The 17768-nt window shown below is 33.5% G+C and overlaps 1 protein-coding gene across 1 annotated transcript; it reads right to left on the reverse strand.

Moving 5' to 3' along the window:
• Window positions 1–1881: 1881 nt before the first annotated feature.
• Window positions 1882–4415, reverse strand: LOC120128020 (golgin candidate 3-like). The gene is made up of 5 exons (XM_039145803.1): window positions 4243–4415; window positions 3506–3802; window positions 3351–3416; window positions 2945–3128; window positions 1882–1964 (listed from the first exon to the last, which is right to left on the reverse strand). Exons 2-5 carry the CDS (start codon window positions 3779–3781, stop codon window positions 1882–1884), a joined length of 609 nt encoding a protein of 202 aa, XP_039001734.1. The 5' UTR covers window positions 3782–3802; window positions 4243–4415.
• Between the last annotated feature and the right edge of the window lie 13353 nt (window positions 4416–17768).

Consider the following 17768-nt stretch of genomic DNA (forward strand, 5'->3'; position numbering starts at 1 on the left):
TAAAAGGGTGTTCATTCCTTGATATTTGTTCAATGTTTTCTCTTTGTGACTTATAATGGGGTTGAGATGGATAGTTTGGAGCTACATAGTCCAACTTGGCCTCATCAATGAAGTGGATATCAGTTTTAAAAAATAGTTAATTGGTTCCAGAATCTTTAGCTGTCCGTGAAGATTTATGATGCATGTTTAGCTTGCACTCGATAATCTCCTATCCCATAATGATATAATGAAAGTTATTGCAGTCTATGTGAATGTTGATATTTAAAAAAAGTTGATTTTTGGCTTTTTGTTGGACTATACATGGATGCTTAAGTTATCAAGATATGTGTGTTATTTGTTAGAGATGAGATTTATCTAAATTCACTTAGACCAAGAAAGTTTAGTTGAATGCCCTCCTTTGTTTGATTGATTAAGGATGTTCATAGTTTAGACCCACTATGTTACTCCTTATAATCATTGGAATCTATAACTAATTTTGGTAAATGGATATCAATCACCTTTTCCTCTGAGCAAAATATAATTCAGTAGCACGTTTGTTGCAAGTTTGAATAAAAATCATCATTATAACCGAGAAGGATGGGTGAATTACCCATATGTAAATAGAAGTATCCCCTTAAATAACAGTGTAACTGTGAGAAATGAAAAGTAAAGCTTTTAAAGCTTAAGATACCTTTACCACAAATTTACTTGATTTTTCGTTCTTTTCATATTACTTAGTGATGAGTGATGACTTGATAACCATAAATGAAAATGTTTGCTCTTTACAAATGTTTGGACTACTTTATTTTCTCACCTGAAGATAGTTGATGCTTGATTAATATATGCAAAGTATTAATTCCTATATGTCATCAGCAGTTGGTTCAAATAAGGAGTGGAAACCAAAGGTGATCAACTCTAATTTTGGGAAGGGTTCGGGAACAGCTGGTGCATCTGATGTTCCTGCTAGTTCAGTTGAAGCCAATGCTCATTTGCAGCCTGTTTCAAGAGTTCTCGACTCTGAAGAAGAAACTTCAAAATTGCAGAAGAAGCTAGAGGAGTTGCATCTCCCGCAACGTCGACATGTTTGATATTCGCAAAGAATGGGTATCTTATGTGGAAAACTTTATTATGCCGTGATATTTTGTATCGACATATGATTACAATATTTTTGATAACTTAATGTTAATATATTTTATGTAAATGGATTGCTTATATATAATATGATATATATATTTAGTATTATGAGGCATTAAATGTGATTTAGTTTGATTATTTGTCAATCTACAATATATATATATATATATAATTTACGAAATACAATCACAACACACGAATATGTGTCATCTTTTCTAATGACGTGTGCTTCAATGACACACAATGTAAGTTATAAATGCGTGTCATAAATTTATGACACACAAATGTGTGTCGTCTTCATTTATGACGGGGGTTTCAATGACGCGCAATGAGCGTCATAAATTTATGACGCATAGTTGCACGTCATCTTAAATTCATGTCGGTGGCTTCAACGACAGGCAAATGTGTGTCATCCGCACCCATAGATGACGCGCAATGCGCGTCATTAAAGGGGTTTTTTCTATTAGTGTATAGCGGCGTTTTTGGATACAAACGCTGCTGATTACCTTTCTTTAGCTAAGATGATTTTGCATATTTCATTTATGCTCTACATCACCTAAATTTAATATCATCTAGTTTTATCTAATTAACAGCAACCATACATTTTAATTATGACACAAGTTATGCAGAAAAATACTTAACAACAAAATAAATTAAAATATATAAACATTAAAATTAAATGTAATGTAGTTTGACATTGTTCTCTAGAATTTAGTTTAGGTTCTTTCACTTTCAATTAAAAAAATATTGTTCACTAGAATTTAGTCTTCATTGCTCCTTCGTGGGGAAAGGAAGTAAACAACAGTTTTCCTTGTTTGATGAAGCTTCATTATGTTTTTCCTCCATGTAAACTGTATATGGAGAAGCTCTTCATCCATTTCACCAAATAAATCCCCTAGCTCCGGTTCACCAAGAAGACTCCTTGCGCGCTTCAGGGCTTCACTTGAAACAGATAACGACCATACATCAACTAAATTTAATATCATCTAGCTTTATCTAATTAACAACAACCATACATTTTAATTATGACACAAGTTATGCAGAAAAATACTTAACAACAAAATAAATTAAAATTTATAAACATTAAAATTAAATGTAATGTAGTTTAACATTGTTCTCTAGAATTTAGTCTAAGTTCTTTCACTTTCAATTAAAAAAATATTGTTCACTAGAATTAGTCTTCATTGCTCCTTCGTGGGAAAAGGAAGTAAAAAAAAAAACAGTTTTCCTTGTTTGATGAAGCATCGTTAAGTTTTTACTTCGTGTAAACTATATATGGAGAAACTCTTCATCTATTTCACCAAATAAATCCCCTAGCTTCGGTTCACCAAGAAGACTCCTTGCGCGCTTCAGTGCTTCACTTGAAACAGATAACGACCTTCCACCTACAATATGAAACTTGATTGGAGGTGGCTTGGGAACTGAATCAAACATTAAACAAAACAATTAAAGTAAAAGAGAGAAGCGTTTACTTGGAGTAACAGTAGAGCCAGCGTCGTCTTCATCGAGGATAGATAATGCTTTTGCAATTGAAGATTCTTTCAACGCCATAGATTTCCCCAATCCGATTCTAAACATCGGGTATTTTTCCACTCCTCTATCATCGTTCTCAATAAGCTTCAAACATCCTGTGTACGATCTATGAAATTTACGAGTACAAAATAAAAATATAGCGGCGAAAATATTCAGAGATTATTACCTTGAAGTAGGAGATCGGCCATGGAAGGGTATGGAGCAATAAGAGTTCCTTTCGGGTCATCATCGGGTTTCGATGGTAAGAATGGACTGAAAGCCTCCCAACAATAATTTGATCGGTCGTCAGAGCAAATACGCCACGTCTGCATTCTGTTAAGCCTTGTCATGCTAAGCTCAAAAGTACGCCTTAGTTTTCCATTATCTTCCTCAAGCTTGTTTATTCTTGCTTTTCCTTCTGCTAACACTCTTTCATTTTGTGAACGCTTCACCAGAATTTCTTCATTTTCCCTCTTTGATAATTCTGCATGTTCGTCTGCATCCTGGAGAATGCAGAGATTATCAAAAAGGAAAAGCAAGAAAAAGGCTCTTGACCTCAAGAGATATGCTTTTCCACATTCCAACTCATAAAAGGAACTTTAAAGTAGCTAAACAGAAAATATCTGATATAGAAAATAGAATTAAACTCATAATCATAAATCCCATTTCCGACTAAATTTACTGATGCGGAGAAGCAATTAAGAGGGAAGGTTGGGAGACAATACCTTCAGAATACCAGAAATTCTAGCTGTTGCTTCTCTTGCTAGAGCCAGATCTAGCTCTAAATATTCCTATAACAGAACAATGTAAGCATTGAATCCAACTTTTACTTATGCCACAACTAGAGTTTTACCATACACAATACAAAAGATTTACTTACCTTAGATTCAATTTCAGCATAGTACTGACCAAGAGCAGTTTGAAGATTTAGCAGTTCAGCATTTTTTACATCTATTATTCTTATAAAGTTTGCAACTTTCTTATTCAGATCATCTATGATTTCCTTAGACTTCTGAATTTCGTTGTTGTTTGTTATCTTAACTTCCTCCTGATCTGCCATTGCCCGCTTCAAGGCTTTCTCCAAGTGTGCAATCTGAGCTCTCTGATATTCATTCCTCTCACGAAGTTCTTCAATAATTTTACTATCTTCATCCATTTTTTCCGATTCTTCAGATTCCTAGAAAATATTACAGCAAGAGAAACCATATTTAATTTTGATGACACAAGTCATAAGAAATTACTTTAAAACATACAGGATCCTCAATAAAAATGTAGTAAGAGAAACAGAAAGTTGAAGTTGATCCTAATGAAAGCTTAAAGTTAGATACATTACTATAGCTTTTTTTCCACGCAGGGACATGTTGCCATCATCCTCATCCACATAAATCCATAATAAAATATAAGTAGAAGCTACAAAAACAAGACTGCAGTTCTTTATTAAAACGGATGTCAGAATTCTTCTATTCTTTCCACTCAAGGAGTGGGTCAGATTATGATATCAAGGTAGAGCAATATCTTTTGTTATATTTGCAAACGGTAGCTACACAATTACAGTTGCATGAAAGACTACTAAGTGATTGTAATGGTAATATTAATGAGTCAAGAGGGACATGTAACCTTTTCTAACAAATGTTGCTTAAGGCGACGAGTCAATTCTTGCAAAGCCTTATCCTTTTAACGGCATGCTTCTTTCAGATCTTCTTCCATTTTCTGCAGTGATAGTTCCATTTCTTTCACTTGGTGAGAACTTCTTGGTGAATCTAACTTTTGGAGAAAAAATTTTACATACAAAAAATTGATAAAACGGAAAACTGACAGCTTAAAAGTTTCTGGAAAGAAAATATAACAACCAATAGGTCGAAAACATCATCGTCACCCCCAAGCTTTGTGAAACCAAGATTTGCCTTTGAAATGAGTTTTTAATTATATGGTATGATTAAGTGGAACACTTTTGAAATGATGACAAACAGGGAGAAAACAAAGAAGACGAAGACAGTGCAGACATCATAAAGCTATAAAATATTTGTGGATGTTTGCATACGGAATGAATCTTGGGCTTGCAGTCTGCAGACAGTGACCCTTCAAAAAACCTACTTGCATTATATAAATAATTCCGAGGTAGCTTAGCCTTATTATGTTCAACAGAATCTTCTACGAATTATATACATTTTTGACTTCTTTGGCCGGTAATTTTCAATTCTACAAGTCGATTAGCTTTTAGGTTTTGTCGTTCAAATATTTGGTATACGAAATTAGGAAGAAACAATTTATAACATCACATGCACACTTAAACTAACCCCAAAAAGAGGAGCTTGCAGAGCATACAGTCCGTGTATAGCAAATTGGATTGAGAAGTTATCTTTCGAACTAGATAGAGTGAGTGAAATAGATTGGAGGCAGGATCGAGAAGATTGACGGCAAAAAGGATGGCGTGTGGCGGAGAAGATGTTGTACCAGAGAAGAGGGAAGATAGGGAAGAAGAGGGAAAATGAATTAGGGATCCGGCAGGAGAAAGGGGAGATATAATTGTACTTTCGCGGCGTTTACACGAAAAACGCCACTAATGTACGTGATTTTGCGGTGTTTTAATTAAAAACACCACTATTGCATAAGTTTATAGCGGCGTTTTACAAAAAACGCTACCTTTTGTCATTATATAGCAGTGTTTGTTCTAAAACGCCTCTAACATATGCGTTTATAGCGGCGTTTTAATAAAACGCTAGTACAGATGTAGATTTTAACGGTGTTTTTTTTTTCAAAAACGCCATTACATCAGCCGCTAGAAACCATTTTTTCTGTAGTGACGTCAGCCGGCTGTTTCTGAAAATAACTTAAAGCCTTCCAATATACCCTAAAACTCCGCGTCTAAAACAGAGCATACCCCAATAGTTTTGGATCGGTTTATTTTGCATAAAATTAATTAGTTCTTTTATAAAACTATAATCATTAGATGAATTAATAGAGATGATTGGAATTAATTTTTATAATATTATTATTTAAAAAATAATAATAAAAATTTCAATGTTAACTATCAACATATAGAAAATACGTATATATGTTACATAAAACCGTAGTTTAAAGAAATTAAAGCTTGTGCTCATTGACTTTCCAAAGTCGAATCTAAATTATTGTGCCAATTACGTGTTAATGGTGAAAAAATTTCACCTATTATCGGCTGAGGTTTTCCCTTACGTCATAAGGCCCCAAGGAAGGTCACTCGGCAAGGAAAGAGTAAAAGTATCATGGATGTTAACATATATTTGATAATGGATCATGTATGTATAAGTGACATTGATTTAAATACTAACGTTCTTATAATATAATATGAGTATAAGAATGTTAAATTTTATGATTGAAATTATATTATATTTAAATTCAAAATTTTTTGTATATAATATAATTGATTTATGTTTTTGTGTTTGTATATGCATAAGATTCAATGAAATTCTTTTATATTTTTCACTGACATAATACTTTTTTAAATCAATAATTTTTTAATCTTGTTTGTAAATTTAAAAATAATGCATATATTTAATAAAAAAAATATGTATATCAATAATTTTTAGATTATCATGTTAAAAGTTTTCAGTTGACATCTTTTTTTTCTTAAGGTTTCGAATTTAATATTTATTTGGAACGAAATTCTTACATATAGAGAATTGAGAATTTTTATGCGCTCTAGACATTGTTGAATTATTTATTACTTTTATTAGTTATTAATACAAGACAAATAGAAGAATATTTGTATTACATTGATCCATTTTATCTTCATATTTAATTCATTCTATTTAATTTATAGAAGTTAATAATATCTCAATATGTTTAATAAGAATAAAGTTTTTTCATTGGGGTCTTGATCAAGTAGTTGTGCTTGTAGCGTAACGCTCCGAATCTCGGGTTAATAGTTTTGGGCTAACCTGAGATTATTTTAGACAAGCCCATTAGATCCATGTGAAACTTGGACCAAGTTAAGGATGAACTTGGGCTTGGCTTAGGCCCAATTGTTAGAAAGAGGGGGCATTTTAATAGTTGAGTGTAAGAGGAATGACCAAAAGGGAATGTATACCCTCTTTTATACATAAGTTGATTTGTTTTAATGGGGTGATGTAGTATTGCTTACTCACTCCTATTTTCCCCCATTTCTAACCTTATTTGTCCACTACCTTCATCTTCACCATTCTCATAATTTTTCCTCTTCCAAACTTTGTGCAAAGGTGAAAGCTTGTAAACTCTCAAGCATATTTTAGATATTCTAAGGTAAGAACAATAATTCCCTCACCTCAAGCTTTCATTCAAGCTCTTAATCTCAAAGTTTGGTCACAATAACCATAGATAGGGGATTAATGGGTATTTAGGAAACATTATAGCTCGTTTTTAGTGGATTTGAGTTTAAGAAAGTATTCATGGCTTCATTTTAGTCTCATAAACAAGTTAGTAACTCATTTTACATGTTATATTAGTGAAAGAAGTTGGAGAATGTAACGCCACATACCCGATCTAGGAGTCCGAGTCGGATACCTAAGCTTACATTAGGTTCCAATCATGTTAGACAGATCAAGATCCATATTACGTATATTTCACGGAAGAAAACAAATTAAACTCTCTTAATATTCATCACACACAACGTTCAATGTAACTAACATGCAATTGAATCTCAATTAAACATGTAAACATTACATTTGAACGTTTAGGGTATTTTGGTCATTTCACATCATGTAATAAATCAACAAGTCAAATCATCCAATTAAGGTTACCACATGTTAAACATTGTCATAACAAAGCAGCACACAAAACTTCATACCAAATGAACATCACACAATCACTCAATTGATCATACAAGATTAGGGACCTAAATATAAATATGTAAAACTTATGTACCAAACAGTGACACACAATTGAGGGTTCTATATGTAATTAAGTGTGTTTAACAAGTGATCACTCAAATCTCATCAAATTTCCAAATTAAGAGTTTAAGTAATTAAATATATAAATTTCTGGGCTAAATTGAACTCACATAATTATTTAGGGGTAAAATTAGAATTTAAGAACACTTCAGACCTTTAATGAATGCAATTTCACCTTTTTCTGTCAAGCAAAACAATGAAGGGATCGATCCTTTCTTGAAAGGGATCAATCCTTTTTAAAGGGGATTGATCCTTTGAAAAATTAAAACGTTGGGATCGATCCTTTCTGATCAAGGGATTAATCTTTTTTGAAAGGGATCGATCCTTTTCCCTAAGGGATCGATCATTTTTCTAGAAAACTGTAGATTTATCAAGAACTTGCATATTTGACTTACCAAAATACCACATAAAAGTGATCATGGACTAGGAACATGCTTGGACACTATTCAACCATTTTATACATGTAAAAACAAAGGTGTATCATGCTTTATAACACAAGTCAACACATTAAATAAGGATTTGGCACCAGAGGTCAACAATTGCATAAAAGTTCATTTCAAGCATAAGTCATCTCCTCATTTTTGGCATTTAAGGTCGTTTCATGCAACCTAAGAGTCTAACACGTTTAATTTACCATGTTACACTTAACTAAACACTTCTTTAGGGTCTAAAACAACATTTGAGTAATCTCATGCTTGAAGCAACAAGTTCATACTTACAAATCCAAAGTCAACGAATCAAACCAACATCAAATCCCAAACGTAAATCCACTTATTACAAACCAAAATCCAACATTATAAGTCCAACAAAGTGAATAATAGGTCTATGTCCCAAACGTCCCCAAATTATCACACAAAGTTTCCAAAAACCACATACGTATTACTTTACGCCTTATCCTTGCTTGATCACACTGATGCCAAGCTCATCGCCTCCAAACTCGAGTATGATCCTCTGAAAATTGTTAACAATGAGTATGAGCTTATAAAGCCCAATGAACGACTAACATTCAAAGCAATGCTCATAACCAAGATAAAGATCAAACATATATGCTCATACATAACTTGTTCTTTACTCTACACGTATAATTCAACATCTCATGCTTGAATGATCAGCTAACATATTCCAAATCACTTGATTTTAGGTTAAAAATATCAAGGACCATATAGTTCAAAAGCATTCACAAGCACGCATGCACAATTACCTTCTTGCAAGTCAAACAAATCATACACATTTTTTCTATTTTAAGATTAGTGGCTTTTGTTTGAAACACAACTCACTCATTGGATAAAAGGACTCCATATAACTCCCATTTTGCTTACATATTCACATAGGTCCAAAACCACGAATTACATAGCAAACTTAATACCCAACCTTACCCCGTATCTTCTCGGAGCAAAGCTCAATATACCATCCGAACCCTATGTAATCCTGAATTACACACTAATACAAAACACATAGAGTTCTATTTTCTAGGCATGCCTTTCATATCCAAAGGTCCTATTAAAAACAATAATCAATTAATCCAATTCACCACGAGTGGTTGTTAATGATGCACAATTTTCACATACTGATTCAAATACATTTTGAAACACACTTACGGATAATTGTCATGATCAAACAATATATCTGGACAGTGAGAGTTCAGCTCATCCAATTTACATTCATAATATATATAGATTTTCACAAACTGTTTCCAAAATCCTATGCATCATTTACAACACATCACATTCATAATTTATATTCTCATTTTCGACATAAGTAGCATCATATGTAAATCAACACAATTCATATTCCATCATCATAATTAACCAAATAACACGATATATCAGAATTAACAAATGTAACACTACACAAACCTCAACCTTGAATAATGTTTGTTTCCTAAGAATGAGAGCCACTGAACTTGTTGTCCAGAAGCTAAAAACACTTCCAAACACTACCTCAACGTTCACCAAACTCAAAGCACCAAGTTTCATCAACTAATGACACAATAATAACCTTGCAAAGAAAATTAACACATCACAATCTAATCTAAAACAAAGTAGAATCATCTGTTTCTAAAACAGAGGCAAACGTTGAAAACATCAAAAAACCTTACCGAAACACCACTCCAAAAGCTCCAATCCAAAATGCACGAATCTCCACACTAAAGGTTGATAAACAAAAACTATAATCAACATATAACTCAGCTAGAATCGCATAAATTAACATCTACAAACCTAAATTCCCGAATTCCCAAAAATACCGAAAATCGACATTGTTTTCAAGACATTGATATCAAAATCATTTGCAATTGAAAAACTGATTTAATATGATTATAATCACTCCAAAAAAAACTTAATTTCATTAATAAAACCTCAAAACCAAATTAAGAAATCAGCACATTAATTACCTCTGAAAATCAATTGAAATTTTATAAATCTTTTCAATTAAATCAACAATTCAATTGCATCATTAATACATAGTCACTTTCCCTCGAAGCTCGAAAGAAAACCAAGGAAAAAATCCTTACCTTGCTGGAAATGGATTGAAATTGAGGTCATCAATGGAACTCCATTTTGATCAAGCTTTAAAAACAAGAATTAAAGAGAAGAGAAACATGAAAATTAAAATCAAGATTGAGATGAGTAAATTTAGAAATCAAGGAGAAAAATAGAAAGAATTGATCAGCTAGTTTGGAAGAAAGTGAGAGAAAATGGAGGAAGTTAAGAGAAGTTACTAAAATGTAAAATAAGAAGGAAATGAAAAGAACGTGAATGAAAACAAGCAAATAAGTAAATGCAATTTAGATTAAAATGAATCTAGATGGAAAAATGGTAAAAAGGGAAACTTAAAACATTTTAATTTATGAGGGAAAACTCTAAACATAATCCTTGATATAATTGCTTCGTAGACTTTGGACATTGTGAAAATTTACAAAATGATCACTAGAATTATAATTTCTAGTTCCTTTAATTCAGTCACCAAGTGATTTAATTAAACTTCCATAATTAAAATTAATCATCTAAAATCACTTAAAACCTTTAAAAATATTTTTAAAACCAAAATATGAATTTTAGAATTCTTTTTTATTGGAAATCCAAAAATTGACTCGAAACCAATCCTAACTACCAGACCTGACTTTAGGACGTTGCAGCTCTTTCCCCCTAAAAAGAATTTCATCCCCGAAATTACCTTAACTAAATAACTGTGAAAATTGAGCCCTCATCAAATCTTCCATCTCTCAAGTCGCCTCCTCAATATTGTGGTTACGCAACAACACTTTTACCAACTGAACAGACTTGTTCTGAAGAACTTTCACATCGCTAGCCAAAATCTTAAGCGGTTATTCCTCATAAGAAAAATCTTCTTGTACCCCAACCTTATCAACTGAAACAACATGAGAAAGGTCTGACATATATTTACGCAACATCGACACATGAAACACATCGTGAATACGCTCAAGCTCAAGAGGCAACCTCAAACGATACGCAACTAGTCCAACACGCTCTAACACCTCAAATAGTCCTATAAAGCTCAGACTAAGCTTACCATTACACCCAAGATGTAACACCTTCTTCTAAGATAAAACCTTAAGAAACACCAAGTCACCCATAGCAAACTCATCCTCTTGATGCTTCATATCGACACACGATTTGCCGATCAAAAGTAGCATTTAACCGATCTTTAATCAACGAAACTTTATCCTCAGTCTCTTGAATCAATTTCGAACCAACAACATGTCTCTCATTCAACTCAGTCGAACACAAAGGAGTACGACACTTACTCACGTACAATGCCTCAAACGGAGCCACTGAATACTAGCATGAAAACTATTATTATAAACAAACTTTACCAGCGACAAATAACGCTCTAAAGAAACAAAAATTCAACCACGCACACCCGATGTATCACATGCTCAGAAAGCCCATCTGTCTGCAGATAATAAGTTATGCTCTAACTAAGCTTCGAACCCAAAGCCTTATACAAACTTCGCCAAAACCTCGACGTAAACCGCAGATCACGATCCAAAATGATCGACAAAGGAACTCCATGCAACCGCACTATCTTAACTATGAACAACTTAGCTAACCTCTATAACGAACACGTAGTATGAACCGACAGAAAATGCGCACACTTAGTAAACCGATCAATTATCATCCGAATTGAATCATTCTTCGACAGTGTCAACGGTAACCCCATCACAAAATACATAGTAATATGTTCCCACTTCCACTCAGGAATACTAATATATTGCAACAAACCCAAAGGACACTGATGCTCGACTTTAATGACAAACCAAACATCTCCCGATGAGCTCAACAACAACACACTTCAACCCAGTGTTAGAGTATGCCCCAAGACCGAACATATGATGATTATAATGATACATTTTATTTACCAGATTTTATTGAATAAAGGCATTGTCGCTAATATTTTTAGTTATATATATATGTGTTTAACATAAACTAGAAGATAATAAAGTCCATATAATAACATAATTGTTATTATTAAAAGATCCCTAGTTAAGTATTATTATGGGCATGGACAATATTAATACACTTAAGACTAACATGTTATTAATTGATGACAACAAGTTGTCATTGACATATAGATGTCAGAATTGATACATAATTATATTGTTAGAGAACAAAGTATTGAATTGACCCACCATGATCATATGTCTTGGATTATTATGTGACAATCATAACATTGCTCATGGTGATGACTATATGTATGATCCTCAGACTTGAGATCAATGCTATCCCAACATATATTGTTGTATGTTTTTATGCATTTAAACATGCTCCATAATTGGTTGCTCTATAAAGACTGTTATTGAATATATTTCAATATATGTAGTAGGTGTGTATGATTAAGATAAGATTTATCATTCCTACATAATTGGAAATATATCACATGCCACTTGATTGAGTGAGACTAAAAATACATGACCATGCTCGAATAAGTTGATATGAGATATCACAAATTATCCGTTAATTAAAATCTACTCTGGATATCAAGAAACAATAGATAGGCTATACAAGTGTGACTATTCCAAGACTTGTGCCTATTCTAGATATAAAGGGAAAAAGGATGTAATACATAAAAGAGTTAATCACGAAGATGCTATGTCGAATCATATTTTCTTGTAACTTAGGTGAAAATAATATATTGCTAGATGTCACTCATTGTACGTAATATTATAATTCTTCTAATAATTACTGCTAACATTACAAGAACCTACAGGGTCACATCGTAGGATTGAAATGAGCAAAGATGTACAATTTGTTGAACGATACTAAAATATATCTATAGTTAATATATGTATATTTGATATACATATGTTTTAATTATCCTGAATTTAATTATAAATTAATTAAATAAAGATTTAATTAATTTGAAATAATAAAATCCCTAATATGTTAGGGCAACTTTGATATAAAAAGAGGTGTAAGGTCTAGCAGCGATTTTTACACATTATCTTCAGTCATTTTTCTCAAAACAGTTTTGGGAAAAGCAAATATTGCTCTCAATCGAGTGAAAAGAGTAGAGGTCGAGACGTGGTTTTGTGGAGGCTTACAATTCGAACATATCGACACCATCATTAGTCGTTGTTGTCATTGCTTTTTTTAAGGAACCCACTGTAAGTATTCGCATCCTTTCCTCCCGATTTTAGATTATCATACTTGGATCGGAGTGCATTCCTTGTCCGATTCTTTACTATGGATTCATGTGTCAAACAGCTCCTTCTCGGCATCAAGACCGATCCGAAAAATAGAGAAATCAGAACCAAGTGAAGATGATACGGATCAACCCCTTCTTCTTGCGCCAACTTCATTTTTAAAATGAGGCGGGAGGAGGCGGTTTTGGTTAGCGCCGTTGGTTAAAAACCAAGTTCCCGGGGTGGTAACTGGGAATGGAACCTTCACTCCCAAATCAAATAGTGTCCTATTCCTATTCCTTACCATCAAGCAAGGTTTTCGCCAAAAAAGCTTCATGTCCCGTCTCGAAGGCCATCGAGTAAAATCGTGTATTGGTCCAGGCAAATACATTCTGTGTAAAATAAGAGATAAATAAATCGAAATGCTTTTCATGATCGGGGTAGGGATGACTATATTTCTGGGAGCGAAGAGAATTTGTGCGCTTGGGAGTCCCTGATGATTAAATAAACCAAAATTTTACCATGAGTTTTCTGGCTCAACGGTGGCGGATGCGGATGCGGATTTGGATTTCGCATCGTTTCTAGGTGACATTAGTACGTAACCCGATTGTATACCACCACTGATAAACATCAGAGTAAGCGATATTCACTGGGCCAGGAGCGCCCCCTCTAGTAAAAGCTTCAACAGCTGGTTGACCAAAATGAGGATCCCAGGAGTTCCTCTATTCAATCCTTTTCCTTCTTCTTGTTGCTGGATATCTCGTTCACCCAGCCGAGCCATAAAAATTTCTAATTTTTATTTTAGAATTTAATAAAGAACGAGTTACGCGCCTCACCGTAGGCACTGAATGAATGAAATAAGTGGAGATCTTCCTTCCCCCTTGTTAATTACCAAGAAGGGTTCTGCTTTTGGCGGTAACATGCTATGGGGTGGTGGTCCCACTTATGGGGTCAAATCAATACGTTCTAACAAACATAGATTAATTTCTAATTTTTGGTACCCAAATTCTTTTGGGTCCATATTCATTAGTTTCTAAAATCCTTGTCCCCTTTGGTATCCATTTATGAAGGACATCCTTATCTTTAGTAGTAATGAATTCTTTAGGAACCCGTATACTCCTAACAATTTTACTATTCAAGGTTCGTTGAGGACTTTTATGATTGTAGCTTCTAAAACTTTTCTTAACAAAGTTGGATCTTGAATTCTCACATTTTTCAAAACTTTTTGTTCCAACCTTATTAAAAGAAGTTTTAAGATCATCAATCTTCTTTTGATGATCATCATGAACTTTTGAAAGTAAGTTATGCAAATCAGTATTTTTCTTTTTAAAATCATTAATTTTGATTTTCAATTCTTTGATCTTACTTTCAAGCTCATTGTTGGTCTTGGATATAAGACTATTTTCGTTTTTCAATTTTGAAATATCATTTTTGTATTTTGAAAATAGAGTCTTATAATCCGAAGCCAACCAATTATAATCCTCTAATAACTCATCATAAGATAATTCATCCAAATCGAATGAGTTAGAGGTAACCTTAGAATCTTCCCCGATAGCCATCAAGCACAAGTTTACAACTTCTTGTTCCTCTTTATCGAAACCTTCTTTATCGCTCCATGTAGCTACATGAGCCTTGTGCTTCTTTTTGGATTGACTCTTTTTCTTCAATTGTGGCAATCATATTTGACATGCCCCGATTTTTTACATTCATAGCAAATGATCGGGTCTTTCTCATTCGATTCAGTTTTGAAGCCTTCATGACGTTTGAATTTTCTTCCTCGGTTGGGTATCATCAACTTTCTGAATCATTTGGCAAATAATGCCATTTCCTAGTCATAATCATCATCATTTGAATCACTCTCATCTTTTGTGGATTTGAGAGCAAATCCAATGCTTTTCTTCTTCTCCTTATCCTTTGGTGTCTCGTCAGTATTATCGAGGTCCACTTCATCTTCAAGCATCATTTCATGAGTGAGAAGGGAACCGATTAGTTCTTCAAGAGTTAAGGACGTTAGGTCCTTAGACTAGATGATTGCCATCTTCTTTGATTGCCACGATTTTGGAAGGGAGTAGACTAATTTCCTCACAAGCTTTTCATTTGAAATGATCTCTCCATATGATTTGAGACCATTGACAATTGTTGAAAATCTATCCGTCATAGCTTTGATATCTTCATTTGGTTTCATCCTGAAATTTTTATAGCTAAGCTTTAGAATACTAATTTTAGATTTCTTTACCTCATCGGTACCTTCATGAGTGACTTGAAGTTTGTCCCATATTTCTTTGGCAGTTGTACAAGATGAAACTCTTCCGTATTCATCTGGTCCAAGAGCACAAAATATGATATGGATGGCTTTGGATTTGAGTTGGAACATTCTTGTCTCTCCTTCACTCCACAATCTTGGATGAGTAAGAGGCTTGATGTATCCTTCTTCTATGGCATTCCATGCTCCCATGTCACTTGCTTGAATGAAGTACATCATCCTATTTTTCCAATAGGCATAGTTAGCCCCATTGAAGAAAGGAGGCTTGTTGACGGGCATCGAATCGAGACCGGAGTCGAAGTTTGAAGTAGAGGCCATTGATGACTTTGATTATCGATGTAACTTTTCCCGAATCGACTCAAGAGGTGATTAAACCTTCAAATGAGATAGGCTCTGATGCCAATTGTTGAGTTAATCGATCGATGGAATCGGCCATGAGAGGGGTGAATTGGCAATAAAATTTTGGTGGAAGCTTTTGCAGAAAATTGAAAGTAATTGCACAGTGATTTACAGTGGTTCGACTTTATCAACCAAAGTCTACGTCCACTACCTTAGCTATCCACACTAAGGATTTTCCAACAAATTCACTATATTTCTTTCTTTTGAGGCCAAAGAGATAACCTTACAATTCCCTCAAGAATATACCCCAATTCTTAAGAACACTCTTTTCTCAAAGAGAAGATTACAAATTTGCAAACGTACAAGAAAAACCTCACAAGGAAAATATGTTTTCACAATTCTAGAAAAAAGAAAGAACACTCAAGAATAAATACAATTGAGCACAATAAGTGTTCTTGAAAGCAAAATGAATATTGAATGAAAAATAGACTTGAAATGCTCAAACTTCAAGTTTGATGCTTTCTCTTTGATTCTCTCTTGATTCTAGTTGCTTGATCTTTCCTGTTATTGATCAATGGCTTCTAAGCTTGTTTAAATACACCTTGAATTACTTTTTAACATTGGGGATCATTAATGAAGTTATTGGAGCCGTTTAAGTGTGAAAACAATTAATATTTTTGCTTGGAGCGTGGGGGGAATCGGTACCCCCTCATGGGGAATCGGTCCCCTAAGTGTAAAATTCAAATATTCAACCGTTGAACAGTGGGGGGAATCGGTTCCCTCCGAGCACACTATTATTTCTCGGAGCAAAACCATTCAGGGGGAATCGGTACCCCCTTAGGGGGAATCGGTTCCCTCAGGACAAACTGTTATTTTTGGCTTTGAAACGGTTCGAAATACTTTGTAAAATTGTTTTGAAATTATTTTAAGATTAAAACTTAATTTTACACTTTAGTAAGGATTTAAAATGAACTTTGAAATACTTTGAGTAATATTTTTATATTCGATTTAATATATCGAATATGCTTAGAAAAATCATTTTCAAAATTAAAATTCTTTTAATTTAAATTGTTATATCGAAACATCAAAATGTTTTCAACAATTAAAAATGCTCCTTTCAGCTTCCTTAAATAAGTCTCGACGAGAATTATCTCTAGCATTATATGAATGATCATCGTCTTATTGTCATATTCGCAAGTTTAGCCCAAAATGATTGTTCTTATATGCCTTGTCATACACTTCTCACCGATAAACACAAGTGTAGATGTCATGATCTGCTTTAAATTCTCTATACTTAAAAGGTTAACACAAAGTAATACCAAGAAATCTTTTGTTTATTTTGAACTATGTTAATCTACTTGAAAGATGTTCATAAAAATGAAATAGTCTGAAATTTAAAATGATAAACTGTAAATTTATTGATGAAATATGGAAAATTATAAAAAAATCATGAAAATCATAGAAATGATAAAAATATTGAAATAACATTCAATTGTCTCAGTAATCATTAGAATGAGCATTCTTGAAACAACCAATCTGGTATAACTTGCAGAACTGAGGTGAGCTTCTGTCTGGAAGATCTCAAATGTTACCAAAATGTTTACGGGTGTGAAGTTTCTCCCAAATATCAGGCTCTCGAGAAAGTTTAATTATTGGATGTATAATATCAAAACATGTTTGAGCCGTCCTTTCAGGTTATCAACTCAAATACTTCCTTTAGTTTCAAGATGCCCTTTGCAGATTTTCATCTTGAACCCCCATTTTCTTTTTTCCCATTTTCCTATTTTTTCTTGTTCCTTTTTCTTATTCTTCTAAGCATAGGTTTTCTTAACAGAGTTTGATTTTATTGCATTCATTACAACTTCTCTATCCATCTCTACCAAAGTCAACGCTCCTCAAAAAATGCCTTTTTGATGACATATTGCCCTTCCCAATTAGACATCAATTTCCTACGAAAATCTTTATGAATATGCAAGATCTTTTTAAGCACTAA

The sequence above is a fragment of the Hibiscus syriacus genome, unplaced genomic scaffold (assembly GCF_006381635.1).
Source record: "Hibiscus syriacus cultivar Baekdansim isolate YM2019G1 unplaced genomic scaffold, ASM638163v2 tig00001478_pilon, whole genome shotgun sequence".
Taxonomy (NCBI): Eukaryota; Viridiplantae; Streptophyta; class Magnoliopsida; order Malvales; family Malvaceae; genus Hibiscus; species Hibiscus syriacus.

Excerpts from the sequence above, each read along its gene's own strand:
- LOC120128020 (XM_039145803.1), bottom strand. The coding sequence starts at position 3,781 with ATGGATGAAGATAGTAAAATTATTGAAGAACTTCGTGAGAGGAATGAA. Across the intron at positions 3,417-3,505 it reads ATGCTGAAATTGAATCTAAG|GAATATTTAGAGCTAGATCT; the intron begins GTAAGTAAATCT and ends GTTCTGTTATAG. Across the intron at positions 1,965-2,944 it reads TAACAGAATGCAGACGTGGC|TTTACATGGAGGAAAAACAT; the intron begins GTATTTGCTCTG and ends CTCCATATACAG.